General features: G+C 44.3%; 1 protein-coding gene across 6 annotated transcripts in view; it reads left to right on the top strand.

Annotated features, from left to right (window-relative positions):
* Positions 1-27620, top strand: part of LOC119159758 (uncharacterized) — a 91889-nt gene that overhangs the window by 19441 nt on the left and 44828 nt on the right. For 2 of the 6 annotated variants that reach the window (XM_075891102.1, XM_075891088.1), the window contains 6 exons: positions 3465-3562; positions 5810-5963; positions 11889-12065; positions 22503-22595; positions 22693-22852; positions 26651-26779. In XM_075891102.1, coding sequence (XP_075747217.1) covers positions 3465-3562; positions 5810-5963; positions 11889-12065; positions 22503-22595; positions 22693-22852; positions 26651-26779 — 811 coding nt within the window. Of the gene's footprint in view, position 1; positions 1278-3464; positions 3563-5791; positions 5964-11888; positions 12066-22502; positions 22596-22692; positions 22853-26650; positions 26780-27620 lie in introns of those variants that run through there. The other 4 variants (XM_075891094.1, XM_075891083.1, XM_075891104.1 and 1 more) reach the window with 3 other exon arrangements.

Genomic DNA, 27620 nt, shown 5'->3' with positions numbered 1-27620 from the left:
TCATTAACTGTGTAGCTGAGGTCGCGGTGGCTCAGGAAGTGACTCGCATTGTAAGGAAGGTATTAATTGTCACTGCTATCTTGAACTACAGCGCCAGTGCCAGTACTACTTGCATCAGCGCTTTGTGTCTGTCTAGTTTCTATCTTTGTAGTTTCCACTGTGTGGTGCATATATTCTGTCCTTTGGAACTGAGAATGCCAAAGAGTACTGCTAGGCTGAAGAAGCAGCTCATATAGGACATGTGTGAATTATCATCGCTGTCTTGAACAAGTGTGGCATCTGTGCCAACAACCATGTGAACATCTTTTGGAGTCAAGGATGCAGAAGAATGCGCTGTTTGTCTGAAGAAGCAACATGCATTGAAGATGTGTTAATTGTCACCATGGTCTTGAACAAAGGCCAACGCTGCTTGCATTTTCGCTGTCTGTTGGAGCTGCAGATTAGAGTTCGAGAGACTTTGCTGAATGACTCGAAAGACAAACTGCATGGGAAGGAGATGCATTGTCATCATTGTGACAAGCAAGTGCAGCACCAACGCTGAAACCACGGGAGCCATTTGGTTCACCATAGCAGAGAGTCGGCGCACTGGAGGACAACACTGCAGGACTGAAAAGGCAACCCTCACACAACATGACACATCAGTTTTTACTGCTAGATTCCTGGACGCAACATCTGTGCAACCAACACTTCTACTAATGCTGCTTGCATATGCATGGGCACTCTGTTGGACTTGATGCGGAAGTGCCGAGATTTCTGTATTGTTGTGGAAGTGACTTGCATAAAGGATAATGTGTTGTCAATGCTCTTGCGAACAAGTACAATACCATTGGCAGTACACTACCATTGTATCTTCACAAATATTTGGTGAAGTTTGAGGCCAAAGTGCTGGGGAACGGGCTGTGACGTTTTAAGGAACTTCAACTTGTGAAGGAGCAGTCACACTGTATGCCTGTGTTTATGAGGAACATGAGGAAGTGAGTGGTGTCGCTGAAGCTTGGAATGAAGTTGCAAAAGTAAGAGTGCAAGTCCAAAAAACTTCATTGCCTCTTCTTCACAGACAGGCTCTTTGCTCTGCTTCAACGACCACAGTCATCTGGATTTCAAGCCTTGTGGGGTCCGGGGCTCATCAAAAGGCTGCCTGAAGTTCAGCATCAGGCCGACTGTTTAGCCCAAGCAAACATGGGCAAGGCCTAGAAACATCTTGCTCAATAAGCTTTACCTGAAAAATGTTGCATCGTCCAGACAGCAGACACAGACCTCCAACATCAACTCATGTGGTAAGGTGTCTTGAACCTGGCATAGAGAGCAGAATCGGAGTGAATCAATTCATGTCACTAGTGACGTATGAATTATGTGGGATATATATATGGAAAAGAGGTATCTTAAAAACTTGAATGAGGCTTATTAATTCATGAATTCTTGAAGTATGGAGTAACAAGGTCCTCACAAGTCATTCAATTTCTTTTTACCATCTCTATTTGTGCCAGTGGGACGAACGCATGCAGCTTCCAGCACAACTGCTTTGGCAGATGAGTAAACAATATGATAACTGTGAATCTTGTGTGGCAGGACGTTCAAATTAAATTCCCTCGTAAGGTCATATCTTGCAGGTGTTTGTAGAAAAGAGTGGCGATCTGAGGACATCTGTAGCATCAATTCGGGTAGCTTGCACTGAGTTGTTGGGCAACGTTATTGAAATTAAGGGGCTGCATTGCACTGGTTCTGCATTGTTAAAAGAAACGAGCTGTTTGTCAAAAGATGACATTGAAAGGCTGAGGCAACGTAGCTGTTTCTCAACACAGAGACAGCAAACCATTTGGTTCATTGCTTTTTTTTTTATCAAATTGGAGGTGGTTGCCTGTTAACGTTTCAGGCTCAGGGCTAAAGCCTCATCACAACTTGACTTGTGTTCTGAAATCACAATTCTTTTGAGAGAACTTGCAAGAAAGAGAAAGAGCTACGTACCATGTACTGTGAGCGATTGGCATCTTGACACCCCAACCCAAGAACTATTGCTCTCAATGTTGCCCCAACCTCTTGCAGCTAAAAAGCAAACTCGCCTAGATCACGAAATTGGATGGTTGAACGTGCCAGGTTCGAAACTGGCATTTGAAATGAGAGCAAAAACGCATAATTTGGACTTTCACAAGAAGCATGGGCTGTTTAAAGGAACTTGATGTCGGAAGGAGGAGACCACTTAATTGCCTCGCAAGGCAGAGATGGCAAGCTGATTGGTTCCATGCTCTCTTTTGAGTTGATCCCCTTGAATGGTTTAAGCTCAGGGTTAAGGACCCATGACAGTGTGACTTGTGTTCTGATATCACAATCTTTGTGAGAGTTCCTGTAGAAAGAGAACCATGTACTGTGTACCGTTGTCATTTTGACACCACAACCAAGAACTATTGCTCTCGATGTTCCCAAGCCTATAGCATATAAAGAGGGTACTCGGAAAAATTTTAATATTGAATGGACAACTGTGCCAGATTTTGAAATGGCATCCTGAGTAAGTGGCAAACACATGGAGCAGTCTAGCTGCTGCTTGAAACTTGAGCAGTTTAAGTATTTGAAGGGTAAAAAGTGCACATTTGCCCCACACGATGTCACACGTTATGGCAGTGTCTTACTGAAACTAGATAAAATTATCATTGGTGTGAAAGAAATGACGTCACATTTTCGTAACTAATTACTATATGTGGCATTCGATAGGCTTCTTCAAGCACTTGAGGAACATGCAAGGACAACCTGAAATTCGACATTTCATGCTGACGTTATTGGCACATTCGTTTTGACAAGAAATACAAAGGGAAGCTCCTTGCTAACAAGCCATATTTCTCTGCCAAACAAGCAAAGAGAGTACTACCAAAGAATTGACTGCCAGTTTACCTTAATTCATTGTAGTGAATTATTTTCATTGTAATACAACTTTGCTAAGTCAAAAAATCAAAGTCCCTACGGTGGGTCTACTCGCACAGCTGCATAAAAAACCTTTTCACCACCATGTGGTGCCTTGCAGCGCATTGTTTTGTAGTTTATGCACTAAAAAGTCTTTCTACAATTGTTTGGCTAAACTTTGAAATTACTTGAGAAGTATCCTGGGAGACCAACTTAGAAGTATCTCCACACTGGAACGAAAAGTGAACTCAGGACAACAAACTAGAAGACACGCTTGCTTCCTTGCACTTGCCATTGTGTATGATACTGGTGCAGTTAATTGGTCAGGCCATTATCTAAAGCTGTAGTTTGGAGTAATTAATGATGAGAGGTTTCTCGCATATTTTCGTTCTTTTGCCACATCATTGTAGAGCAATCGTACTTGTGTGTAGGTTACGTATGCATGGTGCTTTCAATTCATGCTTTTGTCGTTTATCGTGCTTTTTTAGTAATATTGCATTTGTCTTGTTTTGTGTTTTGAGGGCTCGTATGTGTTTAGTTACTGTATTTGTTTCTTTCGTGGCATCACACAGCAAGCGCGGGCAGCGGGGCTGGTTCCTACTAGAGCGACGTTTGCATCCCTTCCGCGATCAGCGAACTTGGCGATGACGCATGTGATGGACTTGCAGAAGTAAGCAGCTTTCTCGATCTCAGGGGCACCTTGATTTTGAAAATTGCTTTTTCTTCCTTTCTTGTTCTTTGTTTCTTTCCATGCACCATAATTTCATACTGCTACCTTTTGTGAGCTGTTTAATGACACACTGATGTGTTTGAAGCTGTGAGCACGTATCGTGCCATTGCCACGGTGTTCTTATTTGAAGCATATGTGCAATAGTTTGGCAAGTGACTCATACAAGCTTGAATGTGTATTTAATATACTTGTTTGAGAACCATTATTGTTGTGATTTGATAATTAATAGTGTTGATTGAGAACCACCAGTTATCAGGACCCTATGATAACCATCATAGGGTCCGCCCTATGTACGGTAGCTCAGTTGGTAGAGCATGAGACTCTAAATCTCATGGTCGTGGGTTCGAGCCCCACATTGGGCACCAGTGTGGGGTCTCAATGTAGAGGGAGAGGGCCACGCTCTTGAAGTGAATGGACACAGTAGACGCGGTTGAAACGAACCAAAACAACACACATTTATTTAACTACTTTTAAATGAACGATATCGCCAGCCAAATTATCATACATCAATTGTGATCAGCACGCTAGACAACCTTACATTTTTCGCACAGTCTCTTTGCAATGAGAGAAAACAACCTTACATTTTTTGCACAGTCTCTTTGCAATGAGAGCGCAGCAAGTAGGAGTGTATGTGAGCCGCCTGCCGATGGCTTCAGAGTTAGCGTGCGCGGCAGTGATGGCAGCCGTACCCTCATAAACAAAATTCACAGTTGCTGCTCGAGCGACTCTCCCCCCTCTCACATCTTCTCATGCTGGTTCATGACGGGCATCTTGTTTCTTCTCTGCTTTGACGGCAGGCCTCCTGAGCGGTATAGTGTTATTGCATGCACCCTTAGAGCGATGGTGATGGGTCGGTTCGCTTGATCTCCGCATCATCAGCGTTTGGCGCTCACACTCGCGTGCTTTTACCCGTGGGCAGAGCATACCATGCGGGGGGGGTATGTGATCAATTTTGTCTTTATACGGGACATGACGGTGACAGCAGAAACTTGTCGAGTGTCCATATAATTGCTGTGGAAATAATAAGGCTACTGTACAATTCAACTTAATGCTTGAAGAATGCAACATTGGCCAAATGTTGCTTTACAAATGCTGTGTAACGGGGCTACATTTGCTCTGAACGTTGTCTTTGACTGCTGCAAACTTTCTCGAAAGGGTGTTTATGGCTGCTCCAGGCCTGCTCAAAAATGTGTTTCTGGATGCTCCAAGGCTTCTAGAAAAGGCACTTTTTCTTGCTCCGAGGGCTGCTCCCGAGGCTATGTAGCCTGTTTCACTCATTTGTGGAATCCAACAGTTACATCAGTGCTCAATGTGGTACTTTGCCCTCAGGTTTTAAATAAAAGTAAGACCTTAAAATAAATGTTTTATGCATTATCATAATTGTGAATCTCGTGATGGCAATAGTGGATTGGGAATACTTCCACTCCACTGTCGTTAAAGCTTAATGCTGAAGTACCTTGATCCGCTTACCGATATTGCTTCTATAGTTACTTGAAAACTTGGAACTCCACGAAAGTAACTTGGCGAGTGAAACAAAAAAAAAAAGATCTCGTCCTGTTCCATTGTATTGTTCCTTTGGAGTTTCCTTAACGACGCTGAATATTTGAAATATATCAGAAAAACTATTCAGTGTTTCAAATCAGAATTATTCAATTGAAGTTGAACAAAACATTATTCGTTTCAACATGCAAAATTTACAGATGTTCATGCACCCCTAGAAATATTTGAAGAAATGCTTAAAAAATTTTGTTTCACACATGCCCTGTTGTCAGTGCATATCATCGACAGTGTGTCATCGCAGGGAACCTTGTGAGCTGGAGGGAGGCCTGTTCGTGGTAATAATATTTTGGCACGATAAATCGCATTGGTGTTCCATGAGAACACTGCAGTATTGTGTGCAGCTGCAGGTGCCCTGGAATGTGCTCAGTCTAGTTGATAAAAAAAAGGTTCATAACTATTACTTCCATTTTTTCTGTGGCTGCCTTTTGAACAAATGTCTTTTACTTAATTATGTGTGCGTTAAATGCAAAAGTGTGCGACAATAACTCTAGTATGTTTATGGCTGCTGAGTTAGCTGTTCAATGCTGCGCCGAAATGGCCATAGGGCTTGGCTGCGTTCATCTGAGATTTCATTGTGCGTAAAGGCGTATGCGATGATGACCTTCACAGAACATATGGGGTGCCCAGGTCTGGCTCGCACGGGGGAGCCGGTCAGGTGCAGATTGGCTTTGCCTCGGGACGCTCGTTGGAACCCTTGGCACGGACAGCACTTGGCCACCCCTCTGTTTCCATAGCCAAGTCTCTGCACGTCAGCCAACCCATCGTGCACAGCCTTCATCAGGTAGGTCATCAGAGTTCCTTCTTTCTGTTTAATCGTGCCCGCAATTGTATGGGCACACGAGGCTTGTTTCCAACACAGTGCTGTTCTGTTTCCGACGGTGTATGAACAACTTGTGCAGGAAAGGTCAGAGAGCTTCTAGAAATGCAGATCTGAAAGATTTGAGTGCACAAATGATGCAAAGCGAATGCACTGTCAACAATCTTCTCAATTGCCATGGAAGAAAGATTGAGACCATGTTCCGCCTTTTTTTCCTGGCACAAGTTTTGTAGACATGTGCACTGCACAAGCATGCTAGTATGTTCGCTGCTTAGTTGCGATGTGTATTCAATGATCCAAGGGGAATCCAACCTAATATTTCTGTGCACTGACTAATACTGGTTTTCTTTTGTTCTTGTTTTCTGCACTATCAAGTGTGGCACCTGTGATTCCACGAGTGATACTACTTATCACACCATCATTGTGACACACTTGTTCGATGCCAGTTGCGCTGTTCCTTTAGTTTAGCAGCAGTTGCCTTGCCCTAGTTGTTGAACAACATGTAGCAACATGTTCCTCTTGAATGCTCTCTTATTTCCTATCAATGAGAGAGGGTGCGGATGATAAAAATTAATTTATCTTAACACTGTATATATTTCTTACTAATGAATGTGCGGAATTACTGTAAAAACCGTGTATAACTTGGATTTGCATATACATATACATAGTATAAGGTGTAATTTGGGGGCAGTGCAGCGACTAAAATGTTTTTATCCACATTTAATTGGAGGTAAGCGGTAACTGAAACCATTTATTTTCATAGCATTTCAATATTCAGTTGAGCTGTGCAAATAGCAAAATCGACCTGGAAAGTTTGATTGCATATCAAATTGATTATTCTTCGATTAGTTTTTGAATATATGTTTAATGTTTTTTATCACTTCAAAGTGGAATAAAAGAAAAAAAAAAGTTGCAGAGGATCCCTAAGCTCATTCTCATAAGATAGGAACATGGAAGGGTTTCTTTCGTATGGGTTGGCGAAATTCTGGAGGGATGGTGTTTCTTAGCTGTTTTATCCAGGATGAGACAGTGCAGAGACCGCGTTATATTTATTTTACCTGACTTGGTGAAATCGATGCAGTATTGACTACACTTGACATGTGAAAAGGAAACACACCATTTTCTTCACGACTCCATTCTTCAACTGGGGAAGCCCAACTGATCTGGTGGACAAGGGCATGCACTCTTCAAATTTGGAGTTGCCAATCTGCCCTATAGGCGTCAATGCATAAGACATCCGAAATTTCGGATGCTGAAAGTCTTCATCTGATTTTTTTTGGACTTTCTTCTTCTTTGATACACCTCTACTGCGTAGGTTCAAACCAGCACCTTCGTGAGTTGATCCGTTTATGGCTGTAGTGGAGCCCTAAAGGCAGCTTTGCCGAAATACCAGAGTGATGCGGTGAAGCATATGCCCAGGGCATCTACATATTGGAAGTGGCGTTTTCTCGTGTACAGTTGAAACCCGCAATAACAAAATGGGAAAGGATAGCACAAAATTTCGCTCTTGCGGGAATTTCATTGGCGCAAGAATGGGGCAAAAAGACATGGAAGTTTCAAAAAAACATTTTATTTCCAAAAGTCAGTAAGTTTACTTTGGCAGGCCTTACCATGCAGCAATTTCATGCCTCTCGACTCACACTGTAAGAAATAGTCCATCGCCACGTCGTTGTGTCGAAGGCATTCAGCGTATCCTGCGGACTTGTTGCTTTCTCTGGCTGCTCCGGTCGTTGCTCATCGGGATCGGCCGCCTCGCACACGCTACTGACAATGGCTTCATCAGTCACTTCTTCGTGCACGACGACGCCTTCGTCCGCTCAAACGATCTCATGGACGCTGAGGCCATAGGGAATCTCATTTGCCACGGCACAAAGTTCGCCCCATGCACGGGTCAGCGACGGCGGCACTGCGCTGTTACCAGTATGGTCATCAAGTGCGCCTACAGGCGAACCTTCTTCCGATTCTGCGGGATCAGTGCATGATGCCTGCAGAGTGACAAGGCCGGCGTGTGTGAAGCAATTCGTTATCATGGCTGGACTCGTCGCAATCCATGCGGCGGCGATCATCTCTAGCGCCATAAACAAGTCCTCGTCAGTGGGGCGCGTCCTATGTATATTCAGCAGCAAACGCTGAATCAGCCTCTCTCTGTAAGTGCACTTCACACTGCGAATAACTCCCTGATTGAGAAGCTGCAGCACCGAAGTGCAGTTTGGTGGGAAAAACACCAGGCGCACGTTTCCGAGCTGCACGTTGATGTGATGGGCAGTTGTCTAGAAGAAGGCAGACTGACCTTTTTGCCTTCCGCATGTCGGCATTGAAGGACTGGAGCCAGCTGTTAAAAAAGGTCCGCGTCTTCCACAACTTCGCAGTGTAGCTTACTGTTCGCAGTGTAGCTTACTGGTAGCCTACGATTCCCCTTGAAACAGCGGGGCTTCTTGCTCCTGCCAATTACGAGCAGTGGCCGTTTATCTGTGCCATTCATGTTGGCACAATATAAAATCGTCACGCACCGCTTGCTGTGCTTGCCACCGTGGCACTTCCGGCCTTGGAAATCCAAGGTCTTGGATGGCAGCATTTCATAAAACAATGCCGTTTCATCGGCATTATATATGTCAGAGGGCTTGCACTGGCCGAGCAGTTCTTTGTTGCTCAGCAGTCATTACGACGTTGTCACCGAGTCGATGGCTGCTGCCTCCCCGGAGAAGACTTCGGCCACAATGTCGTGGTGAGCTTTGAAACGTGTCGTGGCGAGCTTAATATAAAGTTTCAGTGGATCCCATCCCACGTTGGCATTGAGGGCAATGAAAAGGCTGATGCCCTTGCATGCGAAGCGCGGACTTCTGTTCCGAAAGTAAGAACTCCCAAGACTTACCACAACAACAAAGATGTGATACGCAATCATTTCAAGGCGATCTACAAGTTTCCACACCAAGCATGTGTAATTCATGAACTTTTTTGTGAAGAAGCGACGCTGTTGTACCGCATAAGAACCGGCTCCGCATAAACCCCGGCCTGGTCATTCAAGACTGGGAGATACGCTTCCCCGTTCTGTTGCTTCTGCGGTAACATCGGCGATATTGAACATTTCATTTGGCTTTGCCCACAGTTTAATGTAAAAAGAGCAGCGATGATCCGCACCTTGCAAAAAGGCTGTCATAGGCACCAGATAGTTGATGATGTCATTTTTCCTGAAGGACCCGCGGCAACTAGGAGGAACGTGCAACGAATTTTGTTATTCTTCCTGCGAGACACTGGGCTGTCTGATACGTGGTGATGATTTCCAAATTCAGGAGATGCTCAGGCGGATCAATTGCCGGCCATGAAGGCCATGCTAACCCCGCCTGCTTCAACACCACCACCACCGCCGCCGCGTTGCACCAAGCGACCAAGCGAACTCTCCACAAATGGCTCCACACGCGCGGCCATGTGTGCACAAAGCCGACGAAGCCAAACACAGAGCCAAGGCAACGAACGACACTCCATGAGGATTGTGGCTTTGGCTACGTTCGTAGTCCGCGATAACGAGCAGGTGTTTTGACAAGCCATCACCATCATCATTGTCGCGAGCTTTAAGCTTTTTTTTTGTAAACAATGATGGCGGCTGCTTCTCAAGTGCGCTTAGCAATAATTTTTCACAATTTAAGTGTAGCATGAATGCATTTCAGCAGTTTTCGAATGTAAATGTTGCGAGAGTAGGTTATTTGCGCACTCGTGTTTCAAAAATTTCGTTAATGCGGGACTGCGATATGAATATTTTTCGTAGTCGCGAGTTATGAAATGCATTGACTTCTATGGGCGTTCGCCCGTGCTCAGAAAATATTTTGTTCCCTCGGGATTTTGTTATCGCAGGTATCGACTGTAACTACATTTGTGATCATATGAAAGTGAAAGGCAGCTTCGCCGCAATGCCAGTGTGACGGGGTGAAGCATATTCAAAATTTGAAGGGACCACTGTTAATCGGGTGTGGATGTATTTGACTTTGGGAAGTTCAAATGCTTTGAATAGTAAAATTCTGGTCTGAATCGAATAAAAGTGCAAACACTATTTGAAAAGTGCTCAAAAGTTTGAATATTCGCACACACCCTAACATTTAGTCGTCATTGTCGGTCCTCCTGAAACGCCGTTTTTGGATGCGCCCTCCCATAGAAAATTATCTTGCATGCCATTCGATGCGATCGAAATTGAACATTTCACGAACGGGGGAGAGATGGGCTCTTCGAAATTGCAAGCCCAAGCATTGCTGATCCAAGAGCAGAGCATTGTGGGAGAGGTGGTTTCAATCATTTGGCTAGAGTCACTTCAAGCTCTGGGCCTAATCTATTTTACATATAGGTGCCTGATGTTGTCTTTGAACAGTTTGTTTATACTCACATCAAGTGGTTGCAGCTAGGATGTCATCCCTCTGTGGGACTCGCAAATTTTTATGTAATTTTTATGGTGTATTTAGATTACTAATTAGCAGACATTCACTGCTAGTCACTTCTGAAAAGCTTTTGAAAAGCTTTTGTTCTTTTGCATATAAATACAGCAGAACCTCATTAATTTCAAGTCCCTGGGATTGTGAAAAGTCTTCAAATTAAGCAGGTTTTAAAATAATGAAACATACTAAATATAGGATGCAAGTAACTTGGAATTATTAAAAGTAATCAGATGTGGTCGTTGACTGTGCAGTCATGTTTACAACTCCAGGGGTTATAGGAAAAGACGTGCTTTGCTGCAACACACTTAACACGCGGGTGGCACCTCACCTGCTCCTCGCTGCGTCAGCACTTCATAATGTGTCCGTTCACCCATTCTTTCTAGTAAAATAAAAAAAAATGTAATGGCCAGTGTGAAGGACCTTGCGATGTATTTTGGCTGGGAAACAGGATCGTTGAAGTTTTGCGAGTTTTCAAAGTAAATGTTGCAGGCAATAATTCTGCCATCAGCACAAGTTCATAAAATGCCAAAGCAATCACCAATCAAAGGTTTGCACACATCGCTAGCTCTGCCAGACTGTTCGTTATTAATTTCATTATATTCGCAGTAGGAATGCGTAACTAATGATGCATCGACGTTGGGAGAACATACAATATGCTACCTGCATGTCATTGCTGTGTTGCCGTGAAGGTTGTCTTTTCTGCAGGTGCACATTTTAGTCTATTGCTAGATTGTTTAATTTTTATTTTTACACTGGCAAAAGCATGCGGAGATGCTTCACCTGTCACTCATTGGTATGCCTACATATCATTGCCTCGTGGCTTCTAAGGGCTGTCGTTTCCACGGATTTGTGGCGAAATTGGTATCGAGAAATCGCACACTGCACCCAGAGTTTTCGAATGAACCAGATTGGTGCTGGCCACCACCTTAAATTGTCCACTCAGACTTGCATTGCAAAACACCGCCACCGCGGAAATCCTTCAAGTTGAGCGGTTTTCAGAAGTAACTGTTTTCGAATTAACGAGGTTTTACTGTATGTAGGAAGCCAAATGGTTTAGCGGTACATGTGGAATATCTGTGGTGCTGGAAAAGATATTTTCATTTGCCTCAAACCATTGGGTTCCCGAGTTTATTGTAGTAGTTGTGGTACAAATTGAAGAAAGTAAAGTGGGCAAAACAACTTGGTGCCGGCAGAGTCTGAACCTCTTTATAAGAGACATGCACCAGAAAGCAATTCTCATCTTAACATGACGTGTCTCTTATGAGTAGGGTACCAATGTTGGCACATTACATTGATTTGATCCTACGTCAGTGTCTCCTATGTCAGTGACTGTACTACGATACACTTAAAACAACACGATTAACATCCCCTATGTTTTCCTTGGTTTTATTGTCTTCTGGTTTTCATTAACATTGTGTCAAAAAAAAAAAAAAAAAACTAGCCCTAAAAATTGGTTTTCTTCGTTCAGGTCCCTGAGAAAACGTTCAAGTGCAACACATCTCCAGCCACCGTCCAGTATACAGCGGTGCCTAGTATCGCCCCGGGCACAACAGGCCATTCTGCAGTTATCCCTTCATCACCTCTCACGACTTGCAATAGCAGCACTGCTAGCTGTGGGGCCACCATTGTGTCACCTCATGCACAAGTGAGTCGACAACTTCATTTGTGAAATGCACAGCCAGTCTCCTGATTATAGTAAAAACAGGACTTGAAGAGTCTGAAAAAATATGTTCCATTTGAAGTAGTTTTGTTTAGTGAGGAAAATGTATACAAGTGTGACACCCATATGAAAAACTAGCAAAATTATGGGCAGCTGTTCTGGTTAACTGATTTCCCTTTATGTAAGATGATACTGCATTTTCAACCTAGATGTACCTGCAATGGCACTTCTAATATTTATCTGTTAAATAAACAAGTGCAAAAAGCTTCTTTAAAACATTAGGCTTGTGAATAGCAAATTTTAGGTTTTGAGTGAATAGGGATTAGGTCGAATAATGTTGAATTGAATTTGAGTGGTATATATTGCATATTATAAAAAAATTAGTGTATTTGTCGTGTCCCAACCAACCTGCACAATATTTTTGTTCTAAATCGAAACAAAGCTTTTGCAAATGTTTTTTTTTGGTTCAAAGAAAATGGCAGTAACTATGAATAGGAGCAGGATTTGATATTCAGTAGAATGCAAGTGATAACCTGTAAAATACAGATGTGCATGTTAAGGGGAGACGCTCCTCGAAAAAGTTTTTTTTTATTTCTAGTAATAGAGACTTGAAAAGTTTGTTATTAGTATAGTTCATGCAGATTTCAAATATGCAATCATTTTTTGTGTAGCTGCTATAATTATTGAGTTATGCCATAAACAATAGCAAAAAGTTACATTTTTTGCGGGCACTCTTTTATGTACTAAACTTTCAGTAAAAGCACTGTGTCTGATCTTATTTGACTCTTGGTAGATTGAAAAGTGCAAATATCTATATAGATATGTCACAGAAATATTGGAACCAAGAAAAAAAAATTGTATTGAATGACTTATTATTTTCAATCTCCCTTGAAACAATAAGCTAATATTTTCACAACTAATGCTGGTAGGCATTGCAATTTAGAGTAGATATTTGCATTCTGCATATGTTGAAGAATATGTGTGCCAAGTTTCGTTACTATACAATGAATATAAGTTTCTAAAAGGCTGCCCGGAAAACGTGAAACAGTCAGAAAAAATGAAAATGAGAAAAACAAGTTTGAAAGTTCGCAAAGTTGGCATTTATTAGGAAATCATTCTTTTTGCATCAAATTTGAATGCACTGCAAGGGTCTAGAAGTCCCCTGCACCATAGCTTGGTCCTTCACGGCTCTTGCGGTCAGTGTCCTCAACACGAGCTCTCTTCGCTGTGTTGCGACGGTGTGCCCTCGCTTCTGCAGTTTGCTTCAGGTTCATCTTCCTGATGTGCATGACGTCACAGTGGTCACCATGTGTGGCCAGATCTTGTGAGGGGAGAATTACAATGCCTTCGAGCACTTCTTCAAAGCCCCTGTGGCCTTTGTTGTACCAGAGTACAGCAAGAGCGGTGACTGTCTCCACAGTTGTTCTGGAGGCGAACTTTGTTTTTGGACATAGCAGCCATATCTTGCTGTTCAGTGATTCGGCTGCATTCTGTGTCTTGCCATGAAGGCACCGAATAAGGAGTTTCTCCTCTGTAAGGCGCTTGTAGATAGGCATAATTGCCAATCCTTGAGCCTTCGTCAACAGTGGGGTGTGGCGTGGTGCAGGCTCCCCCAGTGCTTCCGCACGCTTGTGCTTGCACCACGAATTTGGTCCCGCGGGGCAAAAGTTGTGGCTACTGGCACCATCACTGGAGCAGCAATGAAAATACGATGCCCATATGGCAGTGTACATATTTCGGACACTGTCCTTGTTGCTCGTGATGGCGATCTTGTAATATGTTTGTAGTTTTATTATTGTCGCATCTTTCAGTTTTTCGCCTCGTGGCAGTGGCGTTGCCAATTTCCGTAGGGCAGTTCCCAAGCGCTTTGCAACGTGGTTCGTGCACTCTTCTCTGTCAATGGGGGTGTCACAGTATACATTTGCCTCGCAGACTGCAGTGTAGGCCTTGCTGTCACCATCACTTAGGAAGCTGGTGAATCGCAGTGGAGTTTCATAAGACAAGGTCCTCTGCCATATATTGACAGCTGCCGCAGGTTCCATTGCATGGGATGAGCAGTCAGTGTTTTTTTGGCAAACTGGAAGATGAAAAGCTCGCCATATCTCTTCATCCTCCCCAAGGTCCCTGTGTATACGGCAAGCATGGCAGTAGTTCGAAAGAACTTCAAAATCGAGGCAGAGCCCCGTGTCCAGGGACACGACTGTGCCCACTCCATTGTGGCTTTTATGACCTCTTTTCTGCCAGGTGCCATCAAACATGACTGGCACATCTCTGCCGCCGACTGCGTCCTTCGTGATGTTTCGTGCCTGGTGCAAGTTTTTGCTCACTGCCGTCATCGCCGCACCATGGAGCTTCTTGCAAATGCCGTTGAATGTCTTGTGATGCATCGGGCTCGGAAGACTGAGAATCGCACAAAATCGTGAAAGTTGGTCGTGGCCTGCGCCTGTAGCGCGTGCTGCCAGAACTGCCTTCACGTTTACAGCAAAGCTGTCACGCGAGCTGCCGCTGTCAAAACGAGTGCTCGTTCCTTGGTCCCCGGCCGAAGCAGTACGTCTCGACGTGTGCGTGAACGAAAGTGCAGATTCAGGGCAATCAGAATTTTGACAGCACAGTTCGAGGAATGCCGAAAGTCATTTGCGCTTTCCAGCTGCCTCTCGCACGCCGAGCTTCCGTTCGCGGCAGGTTGGGCATTGCGCACCCGCCACAAGTGCCGTCAGCGCATCGATTTCGCAAAGCAGCATGTTCGCAGTAGCAGCATCTACCGGTCTACGTTCACTCTCGAAGAATCCAATCTTCCTTTGGGATGCACTGACGAATTCCACGGCAGCGGCTATTTCACAACCACTGTCGCAGGGTTCGGTGACGGTGTTAGGCCTATCCGAAGTCGGAGCGTCGGGGCGTTGGTCGGGGGCGACATCGTCGTTCGCTGTCGCTTTGCAAAGCGTCCGACGCCGTTTCCCTCGATACTTGTGGTGAGTTCTGAACTTTCGATTATCTGAACTGTACTTCTTCGGGCTTGCCATGACGCAAAAATGCAGAGAAACGCAGAAAAACTCGATCGCGACGTCCGAGGCTTCGCTCTTTTGCCGGAGAGATAGGAGGGGGAGGAGCGTGGAGCGCGCCGCTGTCCAATGGCGGCCTCGCGCTGTGTGCCGCGATATTCAAAACGCGTGACGTACGCGTTGTTTTTCTCGTTTTTTGTTTATTCTGCGTGAAGGCACGAGACTGGCTACTAGTGGATTATGAAGGATACGGCCTTCGCAGCATGCGTGCACGATTGCAAATGGCGGCCAACGCGTCGTTTTCGCGACAGGACGACGCGAACTTCGCCGTCTTTCGCGACTTTCGCGCATTTCTCGCGTCACCGCTGCCCACTTGGAAGCATTTTTTGATAATTTCTCGTGCGAATTTCAGCTTGATATTTTCAGAAGTAATAGATTATAGTCCAAGGATGCCAATACAGCCGGAAAAAAAAAAGCGAAAATTTTCCGGAAAACCGCGACTTTTCGACCCGCGTCTCCCCTTAAGTTTTACAGTGTCTGGAGCATATAAGCTGGTGTAACAATCTTTTAATCTTGAAAAAATGATCAAGCAATGTGATGGTAATATGTTCATTTAAAGGGGCCCTGAAACACTATTCTGAGTAACCACGGAATCAATTCACTAGAAAAGCGTATTGCATCACAAATCCACTGCCGCAAAAATATTATGAATCCGTCCAGTACGAGCGGAGTTTCAAAGATTTGTCACACGCTGCGCATTCTCTCTTATCTCGTCTCGACGAAAATGCTGGAAGCTAAGCAGAGAGGGATGGGAGGGGCAAACAAAAACGTCACGCGTGCCTCGTACCTTGAGCACTTTTTTTTTTCTTGGAATATGCGACCTTTTCAGTGGGATAGTGCGTGCACACGTGGACAAGTGGCAGCCTCTCGCGGCGATCTCTGTAACAATAGAGCGCACCATGTTCAAATCAGCGAATGGCTGATAGATGGGCATTCTACGAGTGATTTTCTAGCGTCTTCCGTCATTTGTCCAAGGAAGAGAAAGCAATTTTTAGCTGAATTTGATCATTTATTGTGAATTCCAGGCCGCGTGCTGCGCTGTAAGACTTGGCTCGGTGTTCTCGGGAGCCTCTACTACAGATCGGCAGCGTTTTCTGACCATGCTAAATAAGTGTTGCAGGTCCCCTTTAACCTTGAAGTAGGGCTTCGCGACATTGTGAATTCCTTTATTGTAGTGAAAGCACCTTTACAGGTGCGTTACATGTGGACTTGTTTACAATTACAGTATTTACTCGCATAACCACCGCAGCTTTTTTTTTTCTCAAAAATTGGAGCAAAGTTCAGGGTGTGTTTATTTTGGGGGCAAATCTTTTGAGAACTTTTACGAGATGAGCAAAAAATACAGTAATGTAAACAAAAAATTTGGTTGCTTAGCCTTTCATAATTGACATGCATGTACACTATTTGGAAACAGTGTCTTTGTTTGATGTTTGATGGTTAAATGCACTATATTCTGCGAGCATTCTTTGCGCTACCCGTGCACTCCATTGAAGTGTTTTTGGCTTTATTTTCTCGCGATCATTCAATCACAACAGTGGTATCTGTTGTGGTCTCGAGAGGCACCCAGAAGCGTACGCTACGACACACTTTGACAACTTCATGGCGATTTCGCAAGAATAGCAAGAATTACGACAAAATACGGCCGCCACCTCACTGTCTACATGAAAAGTCACTGTAGAAAAAGGTAGCCTATATCTTGTGTTTCTTGAAGTAAGCACAGATAACAAGCATGAAGAACAAATTGCAAACGAAGCGAGAATCGGGGTTGCTACCATGTTGCGGAAATTGTCACAGTCTTTCTTGGGTGACTAGCGATTTTTTTCTGGTTTTCTAGGAACCTGTGATGCGATGGTGATGAATATCCCTTTGTGACAGCCATGGCGACAGCGAATCCCGTCATCATCGCTCGAAAATCGTGTGCATGTAGTTGGGCCTTCATGTTTCGTATTTGCAGGGAGCAACCAGCGGTTGGCCCGGGCAGTTTGAGGACAATCACTCGTTTTGTGCTTGACAGCTGCTATTTTTCAACATGCGCACCGTACGTGAACCCCACTGTGGACCACAGATAATTAAAAAATAAAAAGAACTAGGGATGTGTTGCGCGCAAATGGAAAGAAAAACAATACGGCGCGCGATAGCAGGCAGGAGGAGATGGAGCCGAGCCGAGGTGGCCGAGGGGCGTAGGCATAATAAAAAAAACGGAAGAGGTCCAACGCGCTAGGAGGTGCCCGGTGTGAGTTAGCAGGACAGGAGCGAATGAAATGTGGGGCGCGTTTAGTACGCGAGAGAAAAAAAAAATCGCAGCATATCAACGGAGTGAAGGATGATTGGAGGGGCGAAGCATTCGTCAATCCGTCCGTCCATGCATTCATGCATGCATCCGCCCCTGTGTTTCTTTATCCGTGTGACCGTCGGTGCATCCGTCTGTCCATGCATATGACCGTTCTTTCGTCAGTCCGTTCATTCGTGTCTTTGTCCGTCCGTGCGTCTATCTGGTGAACGCTCCAAGTACAGCTATCTCACATCTTTTCATCATGTACATCATGTACAAGTGCCGCCATCCAGCAAACATTCTAAGGACTGTTCTTTCGGGTATGTGCCACCCGTGTTAACGCACTACAACGAGGGACGCACAAGCCACACCATAAAGAGCTTTGCTCCTAAAAACCCCATTGACGACCTTGTGGGTGCATTTACTTATTATGCGAGTGCATTCATTACACGAGTAAATGCGATATTCATTCATTTCAAATCCTTTGAAATTTCTAGTACAGTAGACTTGTGATAATTCAAACTCTTATAATTCATACTTTCGTATAATTCAAACAAAATTCAATTTTTCAGTTGGCCCTTTATTCTTCCTCTATTCTTTCAATGTTATTAATAGCCTATTGTTACGGGGGTGAGAGAATGAATGAAATAAATATATTTACGAAATATACAGGGAGTGTCAGAGGCAGCTGCAGCTAAGATGGAAGAACAGCAGCAACAACAACACGAGCACGGTCGCTTTCATCGTCTTCGTCGTCTATGATGCTCTTTCGTTGCCGATGTCGTGTAACATATAACCCCTCGCTGCTGGCAGCGCCATCTCGGCGCCTAAAGGAGAGTAGGGTCATATGCGGATATGTACGGTTTGAGGCGGGTCACGTGGACGACGTCAGTAGCGGTTGCGGACGACGATGACTGACTGTCCAACGGAGCAATCACGTATATGACATCGGTAAGCCGGCGTAAAACCTTGTAAGGCCCCGAGTAGCGAGACAGGAGCTTCGAAAAGAGGCCAACGTGGCGGCATGGTGTCCAGAGGAGGACCAATGAACCTGGAGAGTAGGAAACTACTCTATGATGGCTATCGTAGCGGGCCTTTTGAGAGAGCTGCGGGCCAAGAAGACGTTCCCGTGCGATTTGGCGGGCGACTTGAGCCCGAGCAGTGGCATCCTGGGCGTACTCTGTAACCGTTTGCGTAGTTGATGGGAGAAGAGTCTCGAAGGGTAACGCTGGATGGCGGCCGAACAATAAATAGAAGGGGGAGAAGCCAGCGGTGTCGTGGCGTTACGAATTGTACGCGAATGTCACATAAGGCAAAGTACTATCCCAATCAAGGTGATCTTTGAAAACGTACATGGAGAGCATTGTTGTCAATGTTCGATTTAGGCGCTCGGTAAGACCATTTGTTTGTGGGTGATAGGCCGTAGTGAGCTTATGACGTGTCGAACACGAGCGAAGGATGTCACTTACTACTTTTGAAGGAAATGAGCGACCACGATCAGTCAGAAGCTGTCGAGGAGCGCCATGGTGAAGAATTACGTAATAAAGCAAGAAGTCCTCGACGTCAGTGGCACAGCTTGTCGGTAGCGCTCGTGTGATAGCGTATCTTGTGGCGTAAGAAGTGGCTACGGCTATCCACTTGTTTCCAGTGAGAGAACTAGGAAATGATCCAACGAGATCAAGACCGACGCGGTAGAAGGGAACGGTGGGTATGTCTATTGGTTGGAGTGGACCAGCTGGTGGCAAGGTGGAATGTTTGGAGCGTTGGCAGGACTCACATGCAGCAACATATCGGCGTACAGAACGGTAAAGGCCTGGCCAGAAGAATCTATGCCACACGCGATCGTACGTGCGCGTGACCCCGAGATGTGCCGCGGTTTGGGCGTCGTGAAGCTGTTCAAGTACAGTGGAACGGAGCATTGCAGGAACTACGAGTAGTAGCTCTGGTCCTTCGGCGCTGGTGTTGCGTCGGTAAAGAATGCCATCGTGTAGAACGAACAAGTGTAGCGACGGGTCTACGTGGGGCAAGCGTAGACTCTGCATGATAGACTGCAAGAGGACATCGCTGAGCTGTTCCTTGCGTATGTCGGTGAAAGCCGACATGGCGAAGACGCAAGGGTCAGAATCATGTGCTGAAAGGTCAGGTGGGTCCACGGGGTGACGGGATAGACAGTCGGCATCCAGGTGCATTTGGCCAGATTTGTATGCCACGTCGAAGCTGTATTCTTGTAATTGCAAGGCCCAACGGCCAAGTCGTCTTGTTGGATCTTTAAGGGACGACAGCCAGCACAAGGCATGGTGATCTGTAATTACCGAAAAGGTGCGGCCAAACAAGTATGGTCGAAATTTTCCGACTGCCCAGACTAGTGCGAGGCACTCGCGCTCTGTAATGGAAAACTTGCTCTCCGAAGGAGAAAGGAGGCGACTGGCATAAGCAATGACGCGATCTTGTCCTCGTTGTCGCTGGGCGAGAACAGCACCAATTCCATGTCCGCTGGCATCGTTACGAACTTCAGTATGGGCTGACGGGTCGAAATGGGCCAAGATAGGTGGGGAAGTAAGTAATGTTGTAAGGGTGCTGAAGGCAGTTGCTTGGTCGGTACCCCAATAAAAAGGCATGTCCTTCTTCAGTAGCTCCGTAAGTGGTCGGACAATGTCAGCAAAATTCTTCACGAAACGTCGAAAGTAAGAACAAAGGCCGATAAAACTCCGTACATCTTTTGCGTAACGTGCTTTGGGAAAATCTTTGACAACTCGAATTTTGTCAGGATCAGGTTGCACGCCTCGAGCACTGACAAGGTGGCCGAGCACAGTGAATTCCCGACGGCCAAAGCGACATTTGGAAGAGTTGAGCTGAAGTCCTGCTTTCCGGAAAACCTCAAGAACAGCCGTTAGGTGGCTAAGGTGGCTTTCGAATGTAGGTGAAAATACGATGACGTCATCGAGATAGCACAGGCACGTGGTCCATTTGTATCCACGCAGGAGAGAGTCCATCATTCTTTCAAATGTAGCTGGCGCATTACACAATTCGAATGCGAATGGCATAACCTTGAACTTGAAAAGTCCACCCGGTGTGATGAATGCGGTTTTCTCACGGTCTCGATGATCGACAGAAATCTGCCAGTATCCTGATCGTAAGTCGATAGATGAAAAGTAGGCAGACCCATGTAGGCAGTCGAGAGCATCGTCAATCCGCGGCAGTGGATACACGTCCTTACGTGTTACTTTATTTAAGTGACGGTAGTCTACGCAGAAGCGCCAGCTGCCATCCTTCTTCTTGACTAGCACGACCGGCGATGCCCATGGACTGCAGGAAAGTTCGATGATGTTTTTTTGTGAGCATTTCTTCAACTTCGTGCTGGATAACTTGTCGCTCAGCATTTGACACGCGATAAGGACGTCGTCGGATGGAACTGGCATCTCCAGTGTTAATCCTATGAGTTACAAAGGATGTCTGACCCAAAGAGCGGTCATCAAAATCAAAGATGTCGCGGTAGGATTTCAGCAGGTGCCGGATGTCAGCTGTCTGTGCTGGAAGGTCCGGAGCGATCATCTTGTCGATGGTGGCACCCGCTGCGCTCTTCGAGGATGAAAACGGAGCAGAGGACAAAGAAGATTCGGCAACGCCTAAATGGCAGCATCTATAGAAAAAACTTTTGCCAAAGTCATACCATCTGGGATAACTTGAGCGTACCAGTTAAAGTTTAGGATCGGAAGAGATGCTGTATTTCCCGTGACTGTCAAAAGTGTGTGAGGCACGGCAACATTTTTGGCCAGCAGAACGTCAGCAATAGGTGTCAACATGTAGTCACCATCGGGAACAGGAGGGACAGATCTCAGGTTCACGTAAGTAACGGCTTGAGGTGCTAGGCGAACGTGATCTGCAGAACACAGACGTGATCTGCAGAGCACCTCCACCAAATGTTACGGGGGGTGAGAGAATGAATGAAATAAATATATTTACAAAATATACGGGGAGAGTCAGAGGCAGCTGCACCCAAGATGGGCGAACAGCAGCAACAACAACACGAGCACGGTCGCTTTCAACGTCTTCGTCGTCTATGATGCTCTTTCGTTGCCGATGTCGTGTAACACTATTAATACAAACTCCATAATCCGGTTAATTCATACTTTTTGCGGTTCCATACCAGAAAATATCTGCTGCTTTCCCACTGCTATTTAAAAATTTATGTGCTTATGTAATTTTAAGTCTAAAAAGCAAAAAAGCGCTGCAGACCTTCAAGGAGAAAGGCTTTCTAGTAAACAAATGTTTGAAAAAAAGTATACGCATGGTAAACCGTGATGCTTCTCAACTGGTATAGAGAGCTTTCCGCTGAAGGCACATATAGCAAAGAAGCAATTAGCAATTCACGATTTCTTTAAAAGGTCTCATCAGCAGTAAATGGCCGATAAGCTTGTGGACCTTACATCTCTGCTTTCTGTTCATTGTGTGCCATTAGGGTTTAAAAACTCTTAAAAAAATTGAAATCTGGTACAATCAATGCCTAATCATAATGTGTGGTGTCACCTAATTCACGTTGATATATCTGAAAGTTTTGCTAATTCAAACTTGATAATTCAAAAAAAATTCACAGGTCCCTCGGAGTTTGAATCAACGAGATTTGACTGTAATTCAAATTCGAATAGAATTGAGTTGAAGTGCTTGAGTATTTGTCCAAGCCTATAAAACATGCTTCGAGACACTTTCTGTTTGAACTTATTGGTTTTGAGGTATTCTCAGTCTCTTTTAGTCCATATCTGCATAAATTATTTGACGAAATTGACATGTTCAATATAGAAGCTTGTTTGTGGCAACATGCCTGTGTGATAAATTATATATTATAGCCAAGATTTGAGGGAAGCCTAGCTGTTGTTATCTGGTGCCTGTGGCATCGACCCTGCTGTTGCTATATGATTTTGGATGTCTGTGTCAGCCTCAATTGCCCACAAACGACTTTATGTCAACATTGGCACTAACGTGCTTTATTTTGGTGGCTGAGAAAAGATGATGCACGTGCTTTATTATCTGGCGGGCGTCCCTCTTATGTACTATGACGCATATTTTTAAAATTTTTTTTCATTCTGACAGGTTGTACAGCCCAGTGTGCCCATCCGAAGCAACATGGGCACAATGTCCCTTGTTACATTAGCTCCCACATCTGCAGTGCAGTCGGCACCACAGGTTAGTCTCGAGCTTGTCTCTCAGAGTCTGTGTTCTGTGCTTGTGATCATTGTTTTATTCTCATAGTTCTGTGCATCATTGTGAATACCTTGTGCAGGTGGTGGCAACAAGTCAGCCTGCATCTTTTCATGGTTCCAATCTGGCGACGGGAGCCTCTGGAATTCACCCAATTATCACAGTGGTGTCAAACAAGAGTCCCCTGTCAGCGGCGCCATCATCCACAGCACCAAGCATAGGACTACCCCAGAGCAGGCTTGGTCAGTGCTCGTTTTGTCTCTTAAAAAGTTAATGTCATGTAGTAACACTTTGTTAGGGGAACTTGACGGGTGGAAAAATTTGCTTGTAAGAAACTGGCAATCCTTGACAAAAGTTTTCCTTAGTTGTAATCATTCCATTCACCTAGGCAGTCTGTGCTGTGAACCTTTTAAAGAAGCTGTGGAACGTTTTCCAAAAATTTTCGACTACATGTGTATTCAGAATCCTGACTATTCATTACCTTATCTCGGCTTGTTTCATTGTCTCGGTTAATCTAATTGCTATAAAAACACAATGTCGATTTCCCAGCTCACAATTCTCTCAACTGTACAGCTGACATTTAAGTCGGCCAATGAAATGTTCCTGTCATCGACAAAATGCAGCGATGTTTGCTCAGCCTTGGTTGACTGAGGTTCATAGCATCATACCGTTTTGATTGGGCGCTGTAACAAACATTGTTTCTATTTTCATAAGTTTTGTGACACTGTCTGACATTGCACAAGGTAGACATAGCAAGGACTAAGCTGCACAAAACACGCCAGAAAACAGAACTTAATGCAACCAGTAAGAAAAAAAACTGGGACACTTCACCGAGATGAAGGCAACACGTGACGGAGCCTAGATGTACATGAAAGCGGAACCAAGCTGATCACTTGCTGTAGTTGCTCAGTATATAATTTAGAGCACTGAAATCGCTGTGTTATTTTTTCTTCCGAAGGTTTCTAATGATTTTATTATACAATAAAAGAAAGCTAGCATTGCGTATATAACTATTCCTATGATGACGTTACACTGACGTCACACGTTAGTGCTTATGGCAGCTGGTGGTGCCACATGATCATTTAGAAGCCCAAAAAAACTGCAATTTCTAAGAGGTGTCATTGTCAGGTGGACATTGCATCAAAATACACTCAATCCTCAATATATTTAACGAACTCGGATATAGCAAAATATAGGTTACAACGAAGTGATTGAAGAGTCTTGCCATACAGTGAAATCTTGGTATAACGAACTTCAGGGGACCGTGGAAATTTGTTCGTTATTTTGAAAGGTCGTTATAGTGAAAGCCCGAAAATTAATCATACTTATTTTTCACCAACCGAAACGACTTACCTTTACATTGGTGGGTTCTTGAACTCGTTTTTCACGAGGAAAAACAAAACAAAACAAGTGCACAATAAACACCAAAAAATGCACATTTACTTTAAAGAAGTCTGTGATTTTATATATATATTTTTTTACATGAGCAGCACAAACTTTGCAGCGCAAAGGCCTCCAGCTCATCCACATTCCTGTGGTGCGATTCGGTTCTTTGGTCACAACAGCCTGCTTTTTGCCTTCCAGTTGCCAAAAAATATCCATTGTCTCACTTAGCGAAAACTGCTTCCGCTTCTTCGTCGCAAGCAGAGATGAACTCATTTGTAGTATCACCGCAGCGGGAATGACGAGTTGCTTTGCGGACGCGATAAGTAATCGCTGAAAAGAGATGAACACGACTGAAAAAACAAGGCCTCCAAAGAAAAACCCGAAGTGTCACGGCTGTCATCACCTTTTTTGAAGAAAAAAAGTGCTAAAAAAGAAAATTCTCCCCGTTTCGTTTCCTGCTCTCTCAGGTTTTCCGCGCCCATGCTTCCTGCTCCGCAACTCCCACTCTGCCTCGCTGACCTTGCCCTCCCATGTTGCCCTCCCATGTTGCCCTCGCCTCTGCGCTAACTTGTAAACCTGCAGTGTGTATAGGTGCTCTGCGCCTGCAGCGTCGGCATTGCAACAAAAAGAAAGAAAAGAAAGTCTCCCTTTAGTTTTTTTTCCCTCCACACCGTCGCGCGTCTTCCGAGAAGCAAGGCATTGGTTCGCTTTATCGTCTGCTTGCGTACCGCTCCGGTGATTGCGACGAATTTTAAAACTTAAGTTCGTAGTACTGAGGCGTTGTTAATATAACGTGAAACTAAATTAATGCTGCTTATTCTGAAAAGTTCGGTATGCTGAAGTATGTAGTAGTAAAATAATTTTACATGGAAACTATTACCAGTCGGCACGGTATTTTTTAAAAGTTTGTTAATTTGAAAAGTTCATTAATGTGGAGTTCGTTCTACCGAGATTTCACTGTAGATGTATTGTTATGAATATACATTTACTATAACAAATGTAATGAACTTATTTTCTTGTAAAGTGCAAGTTTGTTATAATAAGGTTTGACTGTATGTCGGAATAGGCATGTCTAATCCTTATTGAAGCAAGGAAAATTACAACCGGGTAGCTTCATTTTCGTTTCACAACCCCTTTAAGAAGCAAGGCTCACAGTTCCTCTTTCATAGCTGCTGTCTTGTTGGTGTTTTCTTTTATGGCTACAACTGATTGTGTGTGTGTGTGTGTTTTCAATATAAATTAACTTTCTAGATACCAGCTTTCTACTGTGATGGTCATTGACCAGTGGCACACTGAGTGCAGTAAATGTTCTTCATAACCAAGATGGTAAAATGTATGCAATGAATGCAAAGGCCTGTGCCAAATGTCACTAAGTTTAACTTCTGAGAAGCCAAGCCATTAATGCATCATCTTGCTTATGCTGGTTTGTCTCATTTAGTGGCTAGTACAGAGACTGTAAGTGTGATAATTTTTGCCTACATCATTTGCTTTCTCTTCTTTCAAGGAATTAGACCTTTGAGGAACGGTGCTCTTCTGTAAAGTAAACAAACTGATACCATCGTGTTGAATTTTATCATGGCGAAACTTTTACTCCTGTTGAATGTTTAAAAATGGTCCTAGCTGAACTTTTGTGGACATCACTTTTTTGCTTTGAAGCAAATTCGAAGTGACTGGTAATTGATAATGAAAAATTTCGAAGCCAATTCGATTGGTAGCAGTGTCCAAGTCATTAATGGTGACATATGTTACAGTCTAAAACTTTATATAGTTAGCCCGTATAACACTGTTTTACACTTCAAAGAAAAGTTATTGGATTGCAGGTAATTTGATTCTTCAACAGTAATCATGCAATTGTTTTGGACGTGTGTGACCCATGCGGCTTGCGATCTCCCCTTGAGCGTTTTGAACGACAATAGCTCGTTTCCACGCTAGTTTGTGTGTTGCTTCAACAGTAGCAACATTTGCTTGGCATTCTTTCATTTTAACCACAGTTTTATGTTTTTCCGTGGCTTGTGTTTTAAGAAATGCTGTCCAATGAAAGTAATGCATGCATTGCTCGTGAATCGTCATGGAAAGTATATATACAGGCTCTGGAAATATTGACTTCCGGTGGTTTTTAAAATGCACCTATTTTCAAGTATACTGGTCTCACGCATTTTCGCCTCCATGAAAAATGCAGCTGCCAGGGCCAGGATTCGATTCCACGACCTGTGGGTCGGCAGTTGAGTACTATAAGTTCTAGACAACAGTGGTGGGTATATGCTAATTTGAAATATATATGCTCGAATTTTTTTTGTCTTGAAATTAAAACATGCTTTTTTGAACCAAAAGGCTTGTTGTCGGAATTTAAAAAATGAACATTTTTAGGCAGAAAATATCCCCAAAAATTAAACGGTTACGGTGTTGAAATGCTGCTTTGAGGCAGTGTGGATTTGCCCTGGATGGGTGCTTTCACGACAGAGCAGTCTCGCACTGTGGTGAAACCATCTTTTCAGGCTTTTGTTCATTTTGAATGATTTGAAATTTTAGAAATGTAGAATTTCTTGTTGAAATGAGCATAAGTGCTATCGCAATATTTATTCCAATATTCGAAGTGCTCGATTGTTCACCCAGGCTTAGTGTAAGTTGATTTCGTCTCTTATTTTCTGTATTAGGTGCGTCACGCCTCGCGACAACTGCGGCTCTAGCAGTGCAACCAACAAGTGTCCAAGTTGCAGGGTCGGCGTCTCGCCCGATAACGACGACTGTGGCCATTCATCCACCTACTATGTCTGTGCCAACAGGTGTGTGAAATTGCTTAGCCAGAAAAGCTTTCGACAATTTTAATTATGTCTCGAAAGTAGTCAGGAGCTCTATACTAGGTTTTTGCTATCTTTCCAATTCATTTGTGCATCTGGTCAGACTGATAACGTCTCTCATCATTGTCAAGAACACACTACGGTTCATTGTTGTCAGGACATTTAGTCATCCCCATCTGCACCACTACCACACGATAAAGAAAAGGATGTCTCCAAAACTGTACTACGGTAGAACACCAATATATCGAACTTGAAGGGGATCATGAATTAGTTCCATATATGAAAAATTCGATATAAAAAAAATACAGACCCTGAGAGGTTACCTGTAGCGGATCATCTCCTACAATAGCCACATTCAAGAATGACAACTAATTCCGCAACAAAATGATTTATTAGCGTAGAAAAAATCGTCAATCTTGTCCTGCTTCTTCGTTTTTGGAATGTTGAAGACGCTAGTCTTGATCTTATCAAGGCTGTCCAGGTGCGACAGCCCGGTTCTCTCCATGTGGCCAATACAACGGCGAATAATGTTGAACGCTGCCGCCACTTCAGCGGCGGAGTATGCGCATGTAGCCAGTGCCTCGTCCAGACGATCCTCCACGTCACATGAGCGGAGGCTTGGTGCCGTGCGGAGGCAGCGGGGGTCGCCTGGCGTTGCGAGTGCCAAAGCGCACCTGCCAACTTGCACGCGGAGCCGCGCTGCCGCGGAGATCGCGAGGGGGGTGGGGGGGTGAGTGCTGAAGCGCACCTTCGAGCTCGCGCGGCGTTCAATATATCCGAAAATGGGTAAAAATACCGTCGATATAAGTGTGTGAATTTCTATACT

This window comes from Rhipicephalus microplus, chromosome 1 (genome assembly GCF_043290135.1).
Source record: "Rhipicephalus microplus isolate Deutch F79 chromosome 1, USDA_Rmic, whole genome shotgun sequence".
Classification (NCBI taxonomy): domain Eukaryota; kingdom Metazoa; phylum Arthropoda; class Arachnida; order Ixodida; family Ixodidae; genus Rhipicephalus; species Rhipicephalus microplus.
Note: the sequence above shows the minus strand (reverse complement) of the source record. Positions and strands in the feature narration are given on the sequence as shown.